At 47.6% G+C, this 20,426-nt stretch overlaps 1 protein-coding gene across 2 annotated transcripts in view; it reads left to right on the top strand.

Annotated features, from left to right (window-relative positions):
- Nucleotides 1-20,426, top strand: part of LOC135900161 (zinc finger protein 672-like) — a 39,685-nt gene that overhangs the window by 7,585 nt on the left and 11,674 nt on the right. For both annotated transcript variants that reach the window (XR_011513831.1, XM_065429611.2), the window contains exons 2-5: nucleotides 7,895-8,210; nucleotides 9,426-9,634; nucleotides 15,511-15,634; nucleotides 16,819-16,988. Coding sequence is in view for 1 of the 2 variants with exons in the window: in XM_065429611.2 (XP_065285683.2) it covers nucleotides 7,895-8,210; nucleotides 9,426-9,634; nucleotides 15,511-15,634; nucleotides 16,819-16,988 (819 nt within the window). In the remaining variant the exon portion in view is untranslated. The remainder of the gene's footprint in view (nucleotides 1-7,894; nucleotides 8,211-9,425; nucleotides 9,635-15,510; nucleotides 15,635-16,818; nucleotides 16,989-20,426) is intronic.

Genomic DNA, 20,426 nt, shown 5'->3' on the forward strand with positions numbered 1-20,426 from the left:
AAATTCATTGGCGTTTCATTCACCATCATCATCATCAATGCATTAAACAGTGTTTTATTAAAACAGTCATGAGCCATTCCGTTCTGTGGAGGTGGATCCCCAGCGAAGCTCTTTAGCCCACAACACAGAGGTGACATTTTGAACAAGGGTATACGAACATATTTATCGTCCTCATCGGTGGTCGTCGTGACGATAGGTATGCACACACATTCTCCTATCACCTCTGGCATTAAATGCGTCCGTCACGTAAGACAAGAATGGCTCATACCCCCCTTAAGCAGTTGTTCGTGCCACCGTAAATAAATTAATAAAATAAAGTTAACGCGGCCCCCCCATTGCGACGACAGAAGAGAAATTAAATTCTACGCCCATGGAGGAAAGAAAAAGATACGAGGAATCATACCGCAACGCGATTTAAGCCAACCTGGTAGCCGAGCACGTGATCGCGCGTCAAAGTGCGCAGTGGGTTTTAGTATTCCCGCTCTGCGGGCAGAGCCACGGCAAGGCAAAAAAAAAAGAAAAAAAAAGAGCACCACGTTTTTTTTTTTTCTTTTCAGATGTTTGTTCCCTCCAAACATAGTCGCGCTTCAATCGCTGCTCCCATTCCCAGTCGTAATCAGCTACCAGCCTTCGTAAGTGTCGTCGAGTACCTCGACTCGTCGGGGCTCTCGGCGAGCCTATAGGAAATTTTTTCAAAGACGAATAGACTAACGGCTATTCACCACCTCGGGCCTCCTGATCCGCCTCATCTTTTGCTGGGTCACCTCCTATGGTCTATCACCAGCCCACTCCTCCGGTCGAAGCCACTGGGCCTTCCGGCCGGGCTGCTCCTCTGCTGCCATGGCGACTCTCTATCTTTCTCCCTCCTTCTGTCTCCTTCACTCCCAGGTCCATCTCCCTGCTGGCGCTGAGCCGTGCTCCCGCAAGGGTGACAGAACATAGTGCCAGCCTTTCCTCCTTTCCCCACAAGAACTAATTCTCTCTCTCCCATAGCCGCCCTCGCCGATGTCGGCGACAATTTGTTCTGTGCCGCTTTTCGCCCGAAGCTTCGCGACCCATTTGGATCGACCTTGGTAGCTCAGCGCCCACGGCTGCTGATAACGTGGTCGAGGCTTAAAAAAAAAATAAATTATGGGCTTTTACGTGCCAAAGCCACTTTCTGATCACAACGCACGCCATAGTGGATGACTTCGAAAGTTTCGACCACCTGGGGTTCTTTAACGTGCACCTAAATCTAAGTACACGGGTGTTGTCGCATTTCGCCGCCATCAAGATGCGGCCGCCATGGCCAGGATTCGATCCCGCGACCTCGTGCTTAGCAGCCCAACTGCATAGCCACTGAGCAACCACGGCGGGTGTGGTCGAGGGTGCCTGTCTAGTTTGGATGGCAGCGCTCTGAGTATCGTGCTGCCAAAGAACGAAGCTCGAATGCCCATTGAAAACCGACGAACGTGTTTGCATCCGTGCACAGCGCGGGCTCGTCCTTTTTGTATTAAGGACGGCGGCGAATTTCAATTCTCACGAAAACGGTGCGGACTGTACACACGCAACTGCGCTGGACGCCGTGGCCGATCGTTGTTTTCCTTTCGCTGTCGGTTCGCGGGCTTCGTTTTTTTTTTTTTTCGGAACGCGATTGACAGCGCTGCCATTCAGAGATGGGAGCACGCAGTCACGTGATTTGTTAAACATATTGCGCGCGCTCAGAAAGAAGCGAGTAAAATAAAGCTTCGAGGAATAAATTAAAGCATTTCCCTGGGAATTTTTGAGCACGCTCTACAAATTTTGAAGACAGAACTTAAGCCCCAAAACAAATATTTTAATGTTTTCCATAAGTAGGCTTAACTAATTAGCTATACAATAGCACTTCAAAAAAGTATAGTCTGAGTACCTCGAGACAATGAACACTATTCCATTGGTTTCATTCGTCTGAGTTGTACAACTCTACATTAAAAATGTGGTTCGAGTTACCTGAAATACCCGGTTATGGGCGGAAGCACTATAAGTGATTGCAGAAACAATAAATGGTGAATAACGCAAGAAAAAAAATAACAAATGGTGGATGACGCAATGTCGCAGTTAAGGGCAAGGTTGGAAAAAAAGAAAGTCCGTTTAACTTTTTTTTTTAGCGTCCCCGTAAAACATTAAATTATGGGCTTTAAGGTAACTGTACAGAGTCCAACGAGAGACGTCGAGGTGGAGGGTCATATTGTTTTGACCACCATCAGCTTTTGTTGCATTCCAGCTCTAGACGATCGTCCTCTGAGTGAACAGACAATATTAGAGCACCGTCCCGACCGATCATCGGCTCAGAAGGCAGTGAAGGCACTTTTGTGTTTTCTCAGAACTTCTGGTTTGCTCGAGCGACTTTCACTGAAGTGCTGTCCGTACACGCACCTACACCTTCTCTCTCCCTTCTTTCTCTTCCCCTTCTCCCTTCCCCCGGTGTAGGGTAGCCAACCAGACTATTGACTGGTTAACATCCCTGCCTTCCTGTATTTATTTATTTATTTATTTATTTCGGATACTTTCCTGGCCCGAAGGCATTACAGAAAGGAGTGGTAAGTGAACAAAAAAAGTACATCATTATACAATAATAGGTATTACAAAACGGCAGAAAATACAGCAGTTTTGAAGTTGCCAACGTCGGAAATGGCAGCGATGGAGGGAGGAAGGTCGTTCCAGTCGGCGCTGGTTTTAGGAATAAAAGAACCATGACACATCTTTGTTCTAAAATATGGAACACCAACTTTAAACATGTGATCGAAACGGGATGAAATGTATGAAGGGCGAGTAATAAGATGATCCTTTAATAGTGGGTTGTGGTGATACAGCCTGTGGAAAAGACACAGTCTAAAACATTTACGGCGCAATGAAAGCTCCGGTAATGTAAGTGTGTTTTTCATGGAAGTAATGCTGGCGTAACGGGAATAGTTAGATAAGATAAAACGTGCTGCGCGATTCTGGATGGATTCTAGAGTGTTTATCAGTGTGATTTGATGGGGATCCCATACGGTGGATGCATATTCTAGCTTTGGTCGCACTAATGTTTTGTAGAGGGTAAGCTTTAACGGCATAGGCGCAGCAGAGAAATTTCGACGCAAGTATCCAAGAACCCGGTTAGCGTTATTAGTGACGTGTTTGATGTGCGTATGCCATGATAAGTTACGTGAAATATGGACACCTAGGTATTTGTACGAGTTGACGGATTCAAGAGAAGTATCGTGAAGTAAGTAAACACGCGTATTATCAGTGTTAGTGCGGCTTGATACATGCATTGTTTTACATTTATTAACGTTTAGTCGCATGAGCCATTTATCGCACCAGTTGGATATGCTTCTAAGATCGTCTTGAAGCCTATCAGTATCAGTGTGGTTAGTTATTTTGCGATAAATGACGCAGTCATCTGCGAAAAGCCTGATAGATGAATGGGAAATGCATTTAGGAAGGTCGTTTATGTAAATGAGGAAAAGGAGGGGTCCCAGTACCGATCCCTGTGGTACACCCGATGTTACGGAAGTGCGAGAGGATGAACATTCATTTGCTGAAACGTACTGAGTTCGATTAGACAGAAAGCTTTTAATCCAGTTTAGTACATTAGGGTCAATGTTAAGCATGCTAAGTTTAAGAATGAGAAGATCATGTGAAACAGTGTCGAAAGCTTTTGCATAGTCCAAAAACACGCAGTCTACATCGAAGCCCATATCAGTATGGGTAAATAGGTCATTAGTAAAACATATGAGTTGTGTTTCACATGAAAATGTTTTCTTGAAACCGTGTTGTTCAGTCGAAAAGAAGGAATTAGACTCAAGGAAATCAATCAGATGAGAATGTATAATATGCTCCAATATTTTGCATGGTATACTTGTCAGTGATATAGGACGATAGTTATCGGGGGAATGAGTGTTACCTGATTTAGGGACCGGAACAACCTTGCCAACCCTCCAATCGCTTGGAAGAACTGAGGAACCTAGAGACTGGGAAAAGAGCATCGAAAGCATAATGGAAGAATATGGTTCAGTAATTTTAAGCATTTTACAGTTAATTGAGTCTTCACCTGATGAAGAAAATATTTTCAGGTTATCGATCAACTTTTGTATGCCGACCCAATCTATATAAATGGAGTTCATTGGTAAATAGGAGGATTTAGTTACCGACGGTAGAGTGGCAGGAGCACATTTGTGAAAGACAGAAGCAAATACATCATTCAAAACGGAACAGCACTTGTTCGGAGGGATCGCGACATTGTCAGAACGGGCTAGTTGGATTGTTTTGCTTTCTTTGCCACCAACAATATTCCAGAATTTACGTGGATTAGACTGCAAAAGTGATGGGAGGGTGTTATCGAAAAAAATCTTTTTTGCGTTTGTAATAGCGATAGTATATTCTGCGTGAATGCAATGATATGCTGCCCAGCGTTCGGGAAGATTAGATGCTTTGGCGCGACGAAAAATACGTTTCGTTTTGTTGCGCAGACGGCGCAGAATTCCAGTAAACCATGGCGAGGAAGGACTCGAAACAATCTTTCTTTTAGGTACATAGCGATCCATTAGTGTTAGCAGTTTGTTCTTGTACAATGACCAGTTCTCTTCAACGGTACGTTCAAAAAAGTTGACTGTGTAGTCAGTAATGAATGATTCTAGCTCATTTAAAATGGATGTGGTATCGGCGGCATGGTAATCACATATAGTTTTAACTGTTTTCTTCGAGCGAACTTTCTTCTTAAGTGTTAAGTGGAGAAGCGAGTGGTCACTTATTCCTGTAAGGTATGTTGGAGGAGAAACCAAATCTGGAGCTGTTGTAAAAAAGAGGTCTAAAGTATTAGACGAAGTGCTGGTAGTGCGTGTGGGTTCATGAATCAGCTGGGTTAGATTAAAATCAGCGCAAATGTCCAAAAAATGGGTGCACTCGGAAGATGACTGCTTAAGGGAGGAAACACCATTTTGCCACACTATGTTTGGAAAATTGAAATCACCTAGTAAGAACAAATGTGATTTTGGGTATCGAACAACTAATTTGTTAAGGACGTCATGAAGGTCAGTGCAGAAATTGGTAGTGGAGGATGGGGACCTATAACACGCGCAAAAGATGAGGTCGCCAGTGGGAAAACCAACACGAGTGCTTCTCTCTCTCTTCCTGCCTCTCTTCTCTTCTCTCTCTCTCTCTCTCTCTCTCTCTCTCTCCCTGCCCCCATCAATCTGCGGCCTCCGCGGCCGGCGGTCGCACCCGCTACCTCGTACTGCAGCAACGCAACTCCATATTCCAGTGAGCCACCTCGGGCGTGTGTTTTATAACTTTGGCAAACTCTTCAGATAGCGCCTATTACGTTTATTAAAACGCATCCCATGCCACCTACCGGGGTCGTGTTGTGCCGGTGTTGGGATGGTTCCGGAATCAGTTCGAATATTCCGAGAATACGGAATTTGAATTAAATATCAGCAGGGGTAGTAAGTATGCTCATCGACTGTGGTATCAAACTCCGGAATATGTCGATATTTGGGTTGGACGGCTCACCCTCGTGCGATGTGCTGAAGTGAACTAACCCGCTAAGGTTATTTTGTATGAATTAATTAAATCATTCAACCAATCAAACCGTGATGGGGCATTATAGTTGCAACATATCGTCATTACCATATAAATACAAAGGAATGTAGAACAAAGGAATGTGGAACGATTCGTTCTTTCATTGCGACCCTGTCGGTATCTGCGGCCTTAATAACGAATTATGTTGTGTTATATTTCGCGGTATGTATTCGCAAGGACCATGCCATGTACATTTATCGACCTGTAGCTAGACGGCTCTGTTTTAGCGTTGTACAGCGCGCAAATACCAGCTTTCGTAGTTTTTATGGAGATCGTATCAGTTTTCGTTGTGCTGCCAAGAAAATACTTGGAGACCCGCCGTGGTTGCTTATTGGCTATGGTGTTAGACTGCTGAGCACGAGGTCGCGGGATCGAATCCCGGCCACGGCGGCCGCATTTCGATGGGAGCGAAAAACACCCGTGTACTTAGATTTAGGTGCACGTTAAAGAACCCCAGGTGGTCGAAATTTCCGGAGTCCTCCACTACGGCGTGCCTCATAATCAGAAAGTGGTTTTGGCACGTAAAACCCCATAATTTAATTTAATTAAAATGCTTGGAAGGCCAGCATACGCGCAATTCGAGCCGCGCCGTGGTCTTGCTGCACTGTAAAATATTTTGCACCCTCAGGAACAAAAACAAAAATGGTGCAAATTGGTCTATAACTCACACCTGTACTTCCTTTTTGGATGTAAGGTCGTGAGTTATAGACCGATGCACACCGTTATTCATTTTTAAGGGTTCAAGTTATTTAGCAACGTACGCGGGGATTATAACCAAATCAAGATCAAGACGGCGGGTTGTAAGCGCTTTATTTTCTGCTTGAGTCAGTGGTTGTACGTCTCGGCGCGATCAGTCTCATCGCGCTTCCCTTATACTTTTCTAGAACTAACTAACTTCTGTTCACGATTGTAACTTGTTTCTGGTTTTGAAATGAGAAGACCTCCGACACTATTTCCAGGGATCACTCAGATCTAGAGGTCACTTGAGTTATTGCATATAGGCTCTATATAGAGAGCGTATACAGTAACTATATAAATTAGGCAGGAGTGACAAACAAGCGAGCGAGCTAATGAGCGATAGTGCACCCCTCTCCCCCCCCCCCCCCTTCTTCCCGCCACTAGGTTACGCAAGAGCTCAAGCGCGACGCCCCCTCCCCCCCTCCCCCGCCCCTATTCACATCTCGGTTGCCCACGGGAGCACGCGTTATTCCACTTCAGCGCGTTCCCTCGCATTACCTCGCCTTCCCTCGTCCAAGTCTGACCAGCGTCTTACCACCGAACTATATCCCGAAAACGACCGAAAGAACCAAAGATGGCTATTCGGTATAAAGCCAACAATATTGCATTGGCCGATGCACTCGTAAAAATAATTGGTAGGAAGACTCTTGGAGCAGGCTACTTCGTTTATCACGAATTAAGGGATTCAGCGCGAGCAAAAAAAAAAAAGAGAGAAGAAAAATTGGAGGACGCTTAAGCTTCGCCTTCAAGAGTTGAACGCGATAGCGTTATCGCAGCCCGTTAGCACCGCCCACTCATTCGCTCGGCATGTTCTTGAGTCACACAAAGACATAGTTTTCATATGTCCACAACACATCTTTGGGGCATCCTCGCACCGGTCCCCGCGCGGCCCTAATGCGCTCAAACGAGACGAAGGGGAGAAGCGGGCGAGTGGCGGGCCACCTGTCGGGGCAGCGCAGTACATTGCGAGGAGGGAGTCGTCTGTGTTTGCCGCAAGATGGCTCTGCGTGTGCGCCAAGCGCAGGAGAAATGTAGCGGAAACGTACTTCGCTACTCGTTTAACTGCGACTTCCGTAATTTACTAATCATAATTACCGATATACACCGCAGTATAACTTTCTACGGCACGTTTCTAAGGCAACACCGCGTTCACTAGAGGCGCTTTTGTCCTGCTTTGAACCATCGAACTCGTGGCTGAGTAGTAGCGTCTCCGTCTCACACTCCGGAGAACCTGGTTCGATTCCCGCCCAGCCCATGGATCTTGCCAGTTGTTCTTTACTTATGAATTGCCTTCCGGCATTTTTTCGCTCACGGCCAACGCCGACGACATCGGCTTTTCTGCGACACGAGCACCTTAACGCTATCGCGTTAAAATGGCAAACGCTTACGCTTTCGCGCTGAAAAAGGCGCAGAGGATAGCGCACACGAACTGCACTAGCGCTGATTTGTAAGCCCATCGTGTTGTCGTTGTTGTTGTCGGTAATGACTACGTTGTCTGTTACCGATCGGTTGAGTGCAAAAAAAAAAACGAAAGTGCTCGCGATGTCTAAAGCGGTGTGCGTGCATGCGTGCTCAGGTTCGCCACTCGCTGGGCTGCTACGACGAGATCCGCGAGGTGGAGGAACGCCAGGTGCGCCACTGCAACTGGGTGCGCTTCGTGCGGCTCGCCAAGCGGCTGTCGGCGCGCGTCAACCTGGTGGCCAGGCGGGCGTCGCCGCAGCAGAGGCAGGCGCCCGTGCTCTACCGCGTGCTGAGGCCCGTGCGGCCGAACACCGAGCTGGTGGCCTTCTTCGACGACGGCGCCGAGGAAGAGGCGCTCGGCATCGCCGCCACCTCGACGCCCAAGGCGGCCGTCGCACTGGAACGCCGCCTGTTTCAGAGGACTCTGCAAGGTTACGGTTGCACAGTGCTTTTTATGGGTTAGCATTGGGAATGTCAAAGTAGAAAAAAGTCTGTGTGGGAAGTGTGGGAAGGCGGTCGCGTGGTAGACGTAGAGAGGGGATGGCATAGATTACGAGAGCGTGTATATCATAGAGATAGATAGATAGATAGATAGATAGATAGATAGATAGATAGATAGATAGATAGATAGATAGATAGATAGATAGATAGATAGATAGATAGATAGATAGATAGATAGATAGATAGATAGATAGATAGATAGATAGATAGATAGATAGATAGATAGATAGATAGATAGATAGATAGATAGATAGATAGATAGATAGATAGATAGATAGATAGATAGATAGATAGATAGATAGATAGCGCCACTGACGGTAGCCTCCTCCCACCCTCCACATGGGTGCTGATCGGGAGTGAAAGGGGCAGCGTGTGCTAGGGATGGCAAGACTGGGTTCAAGAATTACAGGGGTGTCTTTCCTCACGTGGAAGACGTCGTGGTCTTCTGAACGTGTCATTTGGGCCAACTTTCCGGGTCCATAGAGTAACGTATACACTTACATGTAGTGCCCAATGTATCACGTATATATGCCACGAAAAGTGGCATACATCAAACTCCGAGTGAAGGTTGAGAAACTTAACGCATATACGAGCGTTTCTGATGCGCTGGAACGAGTTCTCACGTGTGAATAGTTCAGCAAATCAATTAATTTAATTAATCACTATACTCAATAAACTTTAATTGCAATAGCATATTTTATTGTTTTTTACACAACCGCGCTCTCCATGGCCAGAAGTATAAAGATAAACAAGTTCTAGTCTTCCTTCATGCGGCGATGCGATTGGACATTAATACATTTAGTAACGGGTATTACTGCACGACTAGCGATGGGCATCACTGCATTACTGTATTAACTGTATGCGCGACTCTGTAGCTAGGCGTCACCGCGTATTTCGATAAATGATTTGCAACCAGTTCAATTATTACAAGGCAAGGAAACTTAAATTAGGCTAATATTACTGAACCCATCTACAAAAGATATTCACGAGAACAAGCAAAGAAAAAAAAAACAGGAAAGAAAATATGAACAGTGAACCGCGTGTTAAGCCGTGTAATCGTTTTTATCACGTTTCGTTTCCTTTTTCGCCGCCTGGAGCTGCGTCCGTGATAGCAGCCCCGTAACATGTGGCCCCTTCGCACGCAGACTTCCCGCTGGACCTGTCCCAGAACCTGCTGTCGCCGTCAACGTCGACTTCGGCGTCATCAGCGTCCCCCAGTTCGTGTCGCGCGTCGTCGTCGACGTCGTCGTCATCTTCAGGACTTCTCCGGACGCCCGCCTCCATCATCTCGACGTCGACTTGCTCCTCTTCTTCGTCGCCGTCCACCTCGGAGGCCAACAACGAGAACATTCAGGTACGCGGGAACGGCCACGCCGCTTCCAAGTCCTCGAGCCGGGAGTAAACGGAAAGGTTTTGGCTTGGGGCATAATCTTTGTTCATGCAAGAACGACACCGTGTTATGCTGAGAAAGCTGTTATGAGCGCATTCCAACAGCCGTTTCGGTCGGCAATGCTGTCCGTCGCAGCTATCGCTGGGAATGAGAAGAAAAAAAAAAGAATACCCATTTCCCGCCGGAATCGAACCCGGGCCCGCGGCGCCAGAGTCAGCTTCTCTAGCGCTGTGCAGCGGAAACATGCCCCTCGCACGCGACGTCCCAGCGTGCGAGGAGACAAGCGATGTGACATGGGCGCCGCGTATAGGTCGATACGTGTACGTATCGGCCTATACGCGGCGCGCATGGGATAGCTTACATCTACTACATTGCAGCTGCATATTATTTATTACATCAGATAGAACGCCCTGTAGCAGTTGCATTGGTAGCGGCGCAAGGTAGACATAGAAGGTTTGAGGAAGAAAGAGAAATGCTGGAATGCAGAACACAGAAATGCTGGAATAAGAAAGAATCATGTGTATCTGATCAAATCAAGCTGCCTAGGTGGCTAGGCCGCTGTCCTGTTTCAAAGCGGAGGTCAGTAAATCATCAACATCATCATCATTAGCCATCATACCGTGTTGGTGAAGCAGCGCACTGACCAGGACAAAGCGGAGAGACACAAGAATGCACGAAACTCGCTGCTCTTGGAACTACTTCATTTTAGAACAAACACTTCATATTTAAATACCTGCGCACCCTCAGACGTCATTCCCTTTTCTATTACAAGCTCCTTCTGATAGCCATTGTGCACATAACGAATCAACTTATAGGCTGATCTGCACAGCACATGTTTTTCGTATCCTGCATTCTTTAGCCTGATAACTTGTTGGCTGAAACTTTCTTTTTTTTTTTCCGGGCAAGACTTAATTAAGGCCTCTCGCAGATATGAAAAAGCTGTGCCACTTTATACTACTTTTGAGTGCCTCGTATTGCAGCTAAGCAAAGGCTTTTCTGATCGTGGATTGTATGACCAGTAAACGTGGTCTGGCGTGGTAGTTAACGCCACATCTAAAAACTAGCTTGCCATTCTTTGGCAACTCAACAGTGAAATCCAGTCCTTGGCTGTTATTTTTTGAGCGCTTTAAGACATCTTCCACTCATCTGTCCAAAACACCATGCTCAACTAAAGCCAAAAAACCATCTACAAAACGGAACACCTTCAGTGCAAGGCCGTCAAGCTTTAAATCAATTGCTTTGTCGATGTTACCTAGAAAAATGGTGCTAAGTACCGGAGCAACGTTTGAGCCTATACATGCAGTATATACTGAACAACCCTCTATAGATAACATACAGTACAAAGGTGGGCTCAAGGTAGAAGGTTAATAGTTCATGAAAGGTTTACAAGAGAGGAGAGGGTTGTATCAGTTAACATCTGTTCTTCTGGGCCATCGTGAGGTCGCTTTTTTTGGAAGGACACTGGAAAAAGATGTGTAATAAAGAATTTGTTATCGGTGCAACGAATAGATTAGGACGTACTGCACACCATGATAGGTATGCTGCCTACCTTGATGCCCGAGTATGCGCGGGCAAGTGAATTTGAAAGTGCTTTTAATCTTGCCTTGCGTATACCTTTGACGTAGGAGGGTGCGCAGGTATACAAACTCACTCAACTTTCCACATTACTGATCATAATCATTAGCTCAGAATCGTGCCACTCGTCTTGCGATGCGAGACGCGTGGCGTCGATACGTGCACACGTTGCATTGCAGTTTCATATTATTACGCCGGGTGGTACGCCATGTAGCAGTTGCACAGGCAGCGCGTACCAGGTAGACAGGTAAGGTTTGAGAAAGAAAGATTAAGGAGATGTATACAAAAGTGCTAGAATGAAATACAGGTATAGCATACCTTAATAAATAGAGCAGGCTGGGCGACTGTTTTCAAAGGGCAATCCAATAAATCATCATCATCACTATTAGCATCGCAGTAAAACTTCTTCTTGGACAAGTAAGTTGAAATATATTGAAGCCATTGCAAAGAAACACGGACAAAGTTTCTAGTAGAGTGGGCCCTTTTGCGCGCTATTTTTCTATTTCACTTAATTTGCGCCCGTGATGTGCTGTCCTCTTCTTTGTCCGCGTTTCCTTGCGCTCCAATGAATTCAATGCCATAAGCACCGTAAAGTGCCATTTGTCACGCGATGTGCCATGCGCGCCGCGTAACGTCGATACGTGCAAAATTTGCATTCCAGCTGCGTTGTGCTCCACCAGGTGTCTCGACAAGTAGCAGTTGCATGTAGCAGTTGCATGCGGCGTGCAGCTAGAGCTGCTCTAACTCAAGGAGGCTAGGCGACTATTTGTCACTGCCCCAATTCAAACGGGATGCCAATAATTCATCACCATCCATCGTCATCATCAACAGTATCGTATCGTGGGTCAAGGGATGTGACATGTGCGCCGCGTAGTTTGGATACCTGTGCTTATTCTTCGGCACACGTTATGGCGCCTCCTCGCAAGGCAAGGACCGCTGCTGAAGAAGCGATTCGTAGATCTACGCGCGCGGCTGCAACCAGGCAACGTCGGACTCAGCAGAGCGCTGTGCAGAGAGCAGCACAAGACGCAGCTCGCCCCTCGACGGCGGGCGGACAGTTCAGATCGTTCTCGTGAGAACGACGCGAAGAGACTTCGCCGCGAATACCCTGTAGTGCTTTCTGCCGAAAACGGAGCTCCTGTATGGAGCCTTTAGCAGGGAAGAAGTTTGGGCGTGTTGGTGGGATACATTCAGACTGGGATACATAGCGTAAAAAATGACACAGGGACAAGCAGAACACAGGACGAGCGCTCGTCCTGTGTTCTGCTTGTCCCTGTGTCATTTTTTGCGCTATGTATCCCAGTCTGAATATATGGAGCCGCTCCTCCAGCTTACTGTGCTGGAGGAGAGGCTGTGCTGTGCTGCGTGCGCGGCGCAATCCTGCGCCATTTCTTTTTTTCGCATCTATGTAAGGATTAGGGAGGAGTCACTAGGGAGTCCCTAAGTGTACCGCTGGCGGTACATTTAATATAAACATTGGCAGCCGCGTGTCCCCGTGCCTCAAGCTCGTGCACCTCGTCTTCGTTGTGCCGCACGGTGTTTGCTGCGGAAAGAGCGTTTGGATTACATGCCGTAGTCCGTTCTTCCTACGGTATTGTACTAAACGAATAAAAAGGAATAGGTCGTGTTATTTATTTCCTAGCGCTACAACTGACGTTGACACGTCACAGCCGGGACAAAGGCAAGCGATCAAGGTCGTGTCGAGCTACGCTACTATTGAGTGACCAATGTAAACGACTCCATAGACATTCCCGCTATTCCTTTCGTGCACGTTCTCTATTAACGCGAATAACATTTTTTGCGTACTTCAGCCGTTCTGAGCACATCTGCTAGCTAGCTAGTATGGCGAGCCTCTTGCGCCGTACCACTGACCCACGTTGCCTGCCTGCTTGGGTCACTAGGTGGTGATTGGTCGTGGTGGTTCCATTGTCGTCATTCTGCAGCCTCGTGATATCTCACTCTCGTCGCGCCGTCGTCGTCACGCCTCCTATGCCGACCCAGTGGCCCAACTTGCCTAATGGCAAGGTTTGGGCACGGGCTAGTTAGTATTCCGTGGTATCAATCGTCACTTACAGCGCATGCATAGACGAGGGACGAAAAAGGACGACGAAGACAAGCGCTGACTTCCAACTGATTTTTGTTATGAGAAACATACATACAGTTGCCGCTTTTGTCTTGGTGTCCCAGTATATATATATGTGTATGTTTCTCATAATAAAAATCAGTTGGAAGTCAGCGCTTGTCTTCGTCGTCCTTTTTTGTCCCTCGTCTATGTATGCGCTGTGAGTGACGATTGTCCAATAGCTTGAACTGCTATAGGTATGGGCTCGTGGTCGTCGTGGCTTCGGGGTCGCTGCATCGCCGTCATTCCAGCTCCGTCGTTCGACACTCGTCATGCCGTTGTCGTCACGCCATCAATAATCGTCACGCATTCGCTGTCCTTCTATCACTGTCATCACTTCAGTGACGTCACCCCGTTGTTGTCGTGTCGTCACACTGCCTTCCTTGTTCCATCGACGTCAATGTTTCTTTGTTATGGTGTCGTAATCACGCTGTCGTCATCCAATAGTGACTACGCCACTCTTGCCGATGCCGTCATCGTCAGACAGTCACTATCGTGCCTTCGTCATCCGACTCTCGCCACACCATCGTCGCCGTACAGATTTCGTGATACAGTCATCGTCGCGCCATCGTCATCGTACACTCGCCATCATTACATTTTTCCTCGTGCCGTTGTCATCGTATTAACTGCATCGTCGCCATTGTCAAAGATTGGTGGTAACGTACTTGCACTCTCCGAACCGCAGGTGATGGGACGACAACAAACTCACCCCGCGTGCACTTATTGATGGTTCGACTGCTGAGCGCCGATAAGGTCCACGCCTGATCGACCGTGAATCAGAGGCATGAGACGGGAGGCGACGTAAAAGCAAACACTCAATTTAATAATAATAAGAAAAAGAACAACCAAACTGTAAGCAGATGGTGCCAAGCTTCGCGGGTCACACACAACACACACCGACGCTCAACACAAAGCCCACCAGGTGGGAATTTCTAACACTGGCGAAATAAACAAAACATACGCGACACAAACTAAAAATACACGCGACAATAAACGCGGCAAACGGTACACTAACAGAACATACAAAAATGAACACGCGATGAATAATTACATGGAACGCGATTTTAAAAATAAGTTCAGCGGAGAGTTCTGAGAGCAGGTTGGAACACGAGGCTTATCTGTGGCGTGATTGCCGAGATCCCGATGTGAGGGGCGTCGGGCTGCTGGTATACCTCGCTGCCGAAGATCTTGACGGACTTGCACCGTCTGTCAATCTACCGGCGAAGACTCTCGTGATGCCATATCGTCGCCACGTTGTCGTTCCATCACTGTCATCACATGAGTCTCCTCATCCAATTGTCGTCATGCGGTCTTCGATCCCTCGACATCATTCCTAGTTCCTCGTCCTATCGTAATCGTGCTGCCCTCATTCAGACATGATTATGCCGCCATTGTCATTTCGTCGTCGTCACACAGACGCTATCGTGTATTCATTGCCATACCGTGGTCATAATATGTACCGCCGTCCTCATGTCGTATTGGTTGTGCCATCGCCGTAACTGCCGCTTCTTCATCGGGTTCTCGTCACACCATCATGTAGTCGTCGACAGCACATTGTGCTCATGTCCTCGTCGTCACGCTGTCGCCCTTATACAGTTGCCGTAATGTAAATAACATCTCATTGTCGTCATGACATGGTACTTATAGGCTTTGGTCGTTCGATCGACATCATTCTTTCTCCGTCATTTTGTCGTCATGACGTCGGCGTCATACAGTCGTCGTCATGCCTCCATGCTCATGCGCCACCTTGGCAAGCGTATGCCTTGGCAATGTGGGACGATATCGGAGTACGCGGCATACAGCCGAAGCAACGCAAGTCTCGTAATTACCATTAAACGTACGCATTAAATAAACGTGATCCCAGAAATATGGTCTGTCGCCACATGGCTCGATTGCCATTCGCATTACCATCGGTAGTCATCGTAAGTTCAGCCGTAATTCTTTTCCTGCATTTTTTTTTAATCTCCCCGCCCAGATTGTAAGATTAACAAACCAAATTGCTGTAGGGTATACCAAGCCGAACTCACCAGCAACGTTCTTGTTTTCTTTTTTCTCTCTCTTTCTCTTTCGGTACTGAAATAAGGTCCTCCGCTCACTTTCCCTGCCCTCTCCCGTCGCATTTATCTCTCCCTCTCCTACGCAGCCGAACCAGGCGAGGAAAAGCAAGGAGAAGAAGCGGCGGCAGAAGTGCATGCTCAGCTGCGAGTTCTGCACCAAGACCTTCGACCGGCCTTCCCTGCTCAGGCGGCACATGCGCACACACACGGGTAATTGTTCGCATATTTAATTAACGTGATTACTGAATTGTAAGAATTGAGAAATGTGCAGTTAATAGTGCGCTGACTTATGCCAGTTGGTACATGCCATGGTACAGTTGGTATATGTACTTAGGCGAAAGAACAGCGCTTTCGAACGAGGCAGGAGCAGACGACAGACACGAGCGCCGTGTCTCCTCCAGTCCTTTTTCAAAAGCGCTGCCTCTTCGCCTTATAGATACAGCTAATAACGCGCGTGCATACGATTCTAAGATGTACGGCCAGTTGCCTGCTCCTAAGCTCACGAACTACGAGACGCCTGCAATTCAAAACGACGCTGTTCGTGGCCGCAGCTCTGGTCAACATTCCCAGTGCTTGAATCCTGTATACATAGTATGCACGTACGTCATTCAACGATACTCCGCGGCTTCCGGTTTACGGCAGCGCCATGTTGGGGAACCTATAGGCCTATGCCAGCCTATGCGTACGCCATTTGATAAGGTACCCCAAGATGGCGGAAGGTAGTGCGGAAGCCGATGACAGCAGCGGATGTGACGACACGTGCATACTATGTATAGACACGATCAAATACCCAAGGAAGGGGACGAGGCGGACAGCGTCGTGGGAGCTTAACTGGCAAAGCACCGTACGTGTAATGCGGAAGATGGGAATTCCTCTCCCACATGCGGCAAGTAATCTTCTCGTCCACTTCCAGCTCCCCGCCCCCCTCATTAAATTTACAGTTCTGCACTTCCATTAAACGTAATTAATTCTGCCCATGTTTCTTTTTAATTCGCTCTCTGTTTCTTCATACGGCTGTCACTAAGAAAAAATCGAGCCCCTGATATCTCCTTATTCTTCTCGCCCAAGAAGTACGATAAATTGTACAAATAAATAATTTAGGACATGACTTGTCTTTACTAACACAAAACTCAAAATTATAGTGCGTTGGTGTATTCAGTCGTCGTTGATTGATTGATTGATTGATTGATTGATTGATTGATTGATTGATTGATTGATTGATTGATTGATTGATTGATCGATCGATCGATCGATCGATCGATTCATTCATTCATTCATCGAAACGCTGTGCCTGTACAGTGTTGCCGACATGCGCCGGTTCTCGTGACTTCCGAGCTGCGCATCTTTCGTGGTGTAACCAACGCTGCGCGCATACCGCGCGTGTCCGGTCGCAGGCGAGAAGCCGCACGCGTGCGACGTGTGCGGCAAGGCGTTCAGCACGTCCAGCTCCCTCAACACGCACCGCCGCATCCACTCGGGCGAGAAGCCCCACCAGTGCCCCGTGTGCGGGAAGCGGTTCACGGCCTCCTCGAACCTCTACTACCACCGCATGACGCACTCCAAGGCGAGCGGCGCTCCTCTTTCTTTTTTTTTTTCTGCTTCTCCCTTTCCGTATGGTAACTGCGGGACGAATTCTTTTTCAGTTTTACGCAGCTTTAGGCACATTATGTGATGATACGTTGTAATCGCTTGTAACGCAGCTGTAGAACAGGGGACGTATTCTCGGACGATCGCTTTCTGCGATATCATTTTCAGTGCGCTTATTGGCTAGTTGAGCAAAACCAGATGACCCTATTGGCCGATCGAGCACTATGTCACGCGAAGGCGATAGCATCGCCAAAAGTGATCGTCAGAGAGTGAGTCTCCCTGTGCAGTTAAAAAAAAAATTATGGAGTTTTACGTGCCAAAACCACTTTCTGATTATGAGGCACGCCGTAGTGGAGGACTCCGGAAATTTAGACCACCCGGGGTTCTTTAACGTGCACCTAAATCTAAGTACACGGGTATTTCCGCCCCCATCGAAATGCGGCGGCCATGGCCGGGATTCGATCCCGCGACCTCGTGCTGAGCAGCCCAACACCATAGCCACTGAGCAACCATGGCGGGTCCTGTGCAGTTCTCGTAAGCTTTGTTTGTGCGCCACATGACGATTACATCAGTGTGTGTGTGTGTGTGTGTGTGTGCGTGTGTGTTACTTTACCACCAGATCATAAAGTGCGTACAGTTATGCATCTAGTTAGCTACGAAGTACGCTTCCTATATATGGATGAAATGCGAGCTGTGTCAACAATTTGGCTGGTGCACGTGTAGCGGCGAAAATCTAATTTCGACGGCCGCATGGTTGTGTACACGCCCGTGAAACGGGGCTCGTGTCCAGAAGGTGACGCTATGTTGGCACGAGTGCTTGCCGGGCTTTGTGTGTGAGACCGCTGACACGCGCCAACTTTATACCCAACTGACGCGGGGGCACTTTCGATCGCAGTCGAGCCCAATCGGGAATGAATTTCTCGGTCTCGAGTAGCCCCTTGCGCAAGTTCCGGAGGGGAGCAAATGTCGATAAAAAAAAAAAATCTCGATTCCGCTCGGGATTCATCGTGATCGAAAGTGCCCCGCATGACTGGGGTATTGGTTTTGAGCACTCGCTATAGAAGAACGTCCTGTGCTGTCAGTATAGTAGAGCGCTGGGAACAGTCGCCCGATGCAGGAACGTTCGAGGCGACCCGCACGGTTCCCGTCGCACGCCTACAAGTTTCTAAGGTCTCTTGCAAGTGCGAAGTTTTCAGTGGACACAAAGACAGAAAAAAAAATGGCCAGGCTTAGCTTGGTTAAGCCAAGAATGCGTTGCATATTGCGCGAGTTGGGGCCCAGCTTTCCCTCCGGCTGTCGTGACGTCACGTCACGTGGTTTCGCTAAAGGTCAATGGTGGCTGCCCGGCCGCGCCCAAGGGCTGAACTGAGTGATTGCAATATGCAACGCATAAAAACAGAAGCGACTTAATAACAAACATAGCAAACTTAAAAGAGAATAGACCCACATATGAGACGCGCAGCAATGAACAATGGCTCATACCCTCAATGGTGGCTGCCCGGCCGCGCCCAAGGGCTGAACTGAGTGATTGCAATATGCAACGCATAAAAATATGCCGCAGGAAGGGTCTCCCTCGGTGCAGAGTTAGTAACGGCGCGGAGTCAAGTCGCACGCGAAGTGGACCGCCTGCTTCTGAGAGATATGTAGAACAAGGAGTGGCGTAGCAACAGGGGGGGGGGGGGGGGGGGGGGGTCCGTGGGCCCCGGGTACAAGGGGCCAGTGAGGGGGGGGGGGGTGTCATATACGTCTGAAGACACCCCTCTTTCCGCCGGCTACACCCGGACAGGGGGGGTGACAGAAGACCTATGGGCCCCGGGTGCCAGACGACCTAGCTACGCCACTGAGAACAAGCCAACGAAGTCCGGCTGGCTTGGACGCGCCTTGTTCGCTGCCAGAAGCTGTATACGTGTCATTGCTTTTCCTGCCAACGAACTTTGTGGGACCCGTGCTTCCTAGCGTAGTGCCCTGTTCATCGCCGTAATCACGGACTCCGAGAGCCTTCCTGAAAAAAAAAAAAGAATGAGCACTGGCAGTTTGCTTTCTTCATGTACTAGCGGAATCGCCGGCACCTCTAGAAGAAAAGAAATAAAACTGGTATTCTCGATCCCAGATGGCGTACTTGCAGTAGTAACCTGCAGCGTATAAGCTTTAACCTAAACTTTTGTTTACCGGATTCACCGGAGTAGGCAGGAAGCTTCTTTGTCCCCGTTCGGGTGCGTACTTATCGAGCACAAGTTAGAGGGAACTCGCCACAGTATGCACTCTCTACGGAAGCGTTTAGGTGCCGCCATCTTGGGCTGTTAACGCTGCTGTTTTCTGTCTTTAACGGCGAAGTGTACGTTACTGCAGTCGATTCGAAAGCATGAAAATAGTTGTATAAATGCGTTCAGCGTTTCGTGACCGTGTTACGACACTTTACTTCCAATAAAACATTGAAGTCGTTTGTGCAACAGCCCAAGATGGCAGCGCCCATGGAGCGAATATAAAATCCTCTATAGCTCAAGTGGCTGTGGCGTTGCGTTTCTCGGCTCGAAACCTCGAGTTCCATCACGCCCGCTTCCCATTCCTATGAAGACGGAATTTTAAAAAAAATAAAAAAGAAAGAAAAAAAAACAAAAAGAAAACAACCGCTCGTGTGCCGCGCCTTGGTTGCACGGCACGTCTCATAATCAGATCGTGGTTCTCGCTCGTAAAATCCCCGAATTCTTTAACCAGAGAGAACCGAAAGATAACAATTTGTAGCGTGTAAAGAAGGGGGACAGCGTCAACGCTATAGTCTTTGCAAATACGTTTCTGCGGCAAGACTGTATAGAGAGTTCGCATTGCACTAATATATTGCCATCGTGGCTGTCGATCAGCCCGCATTGTTATTGTTATATATATATATATATATATATATATATATATATATATATATATATATATATATATATATATATATATAATTCCAAACGCATGCTGAGGAAGACTGCGCGACGCAACTAGGGAGAAGATTAACACGGGGATGTAGCTATAGATCATTTGACCACTTCCCCTTCTTTGCCGAAGATGTCACGCTGAGAGAAGGACATACTCAGATCAACTCCTTATACTGGCGTTACTGTATACGGCGTGATCCTTTTTAAGTCCTACGGAATAAAAACAATCTTCTGTTGCAAACAGTATAATTGTTGTCCTTGAGCTGTCGTATTCGAAGTGACGGGCATTACTAGCACGAGAAATCAAAAACACTTATTCAACTAATTCACACAGATTCGCCAACTATCTTATTATTCAATTATCTTACTGCACACATTGCGATTTACGAAGTTTGCAAGACGCGTCCACTTGAAATGAATTTATAGGATGACAGCGGTTTCGAGGTGTAATATACCGAGTTGTACCACGCAAAATACAAGGGCGTCTTGTTAAACAA

This window comes from Dermacentor albipictus, chromosome 4, assembly GCF_038994185.2.
Source record: "Dermacentor albipictus isolate Rhodes 1998 colony chromosome 4, USDA_Dalb.pri_finalv2, whole genome shotgun sequence".
Taxonomy (NCBI): Eukaryota; Metazoa; Arthropoda; class Arachnida; order Ixodida; family Ixodidae; genus Dermacentor; species Dermacentor albipictus.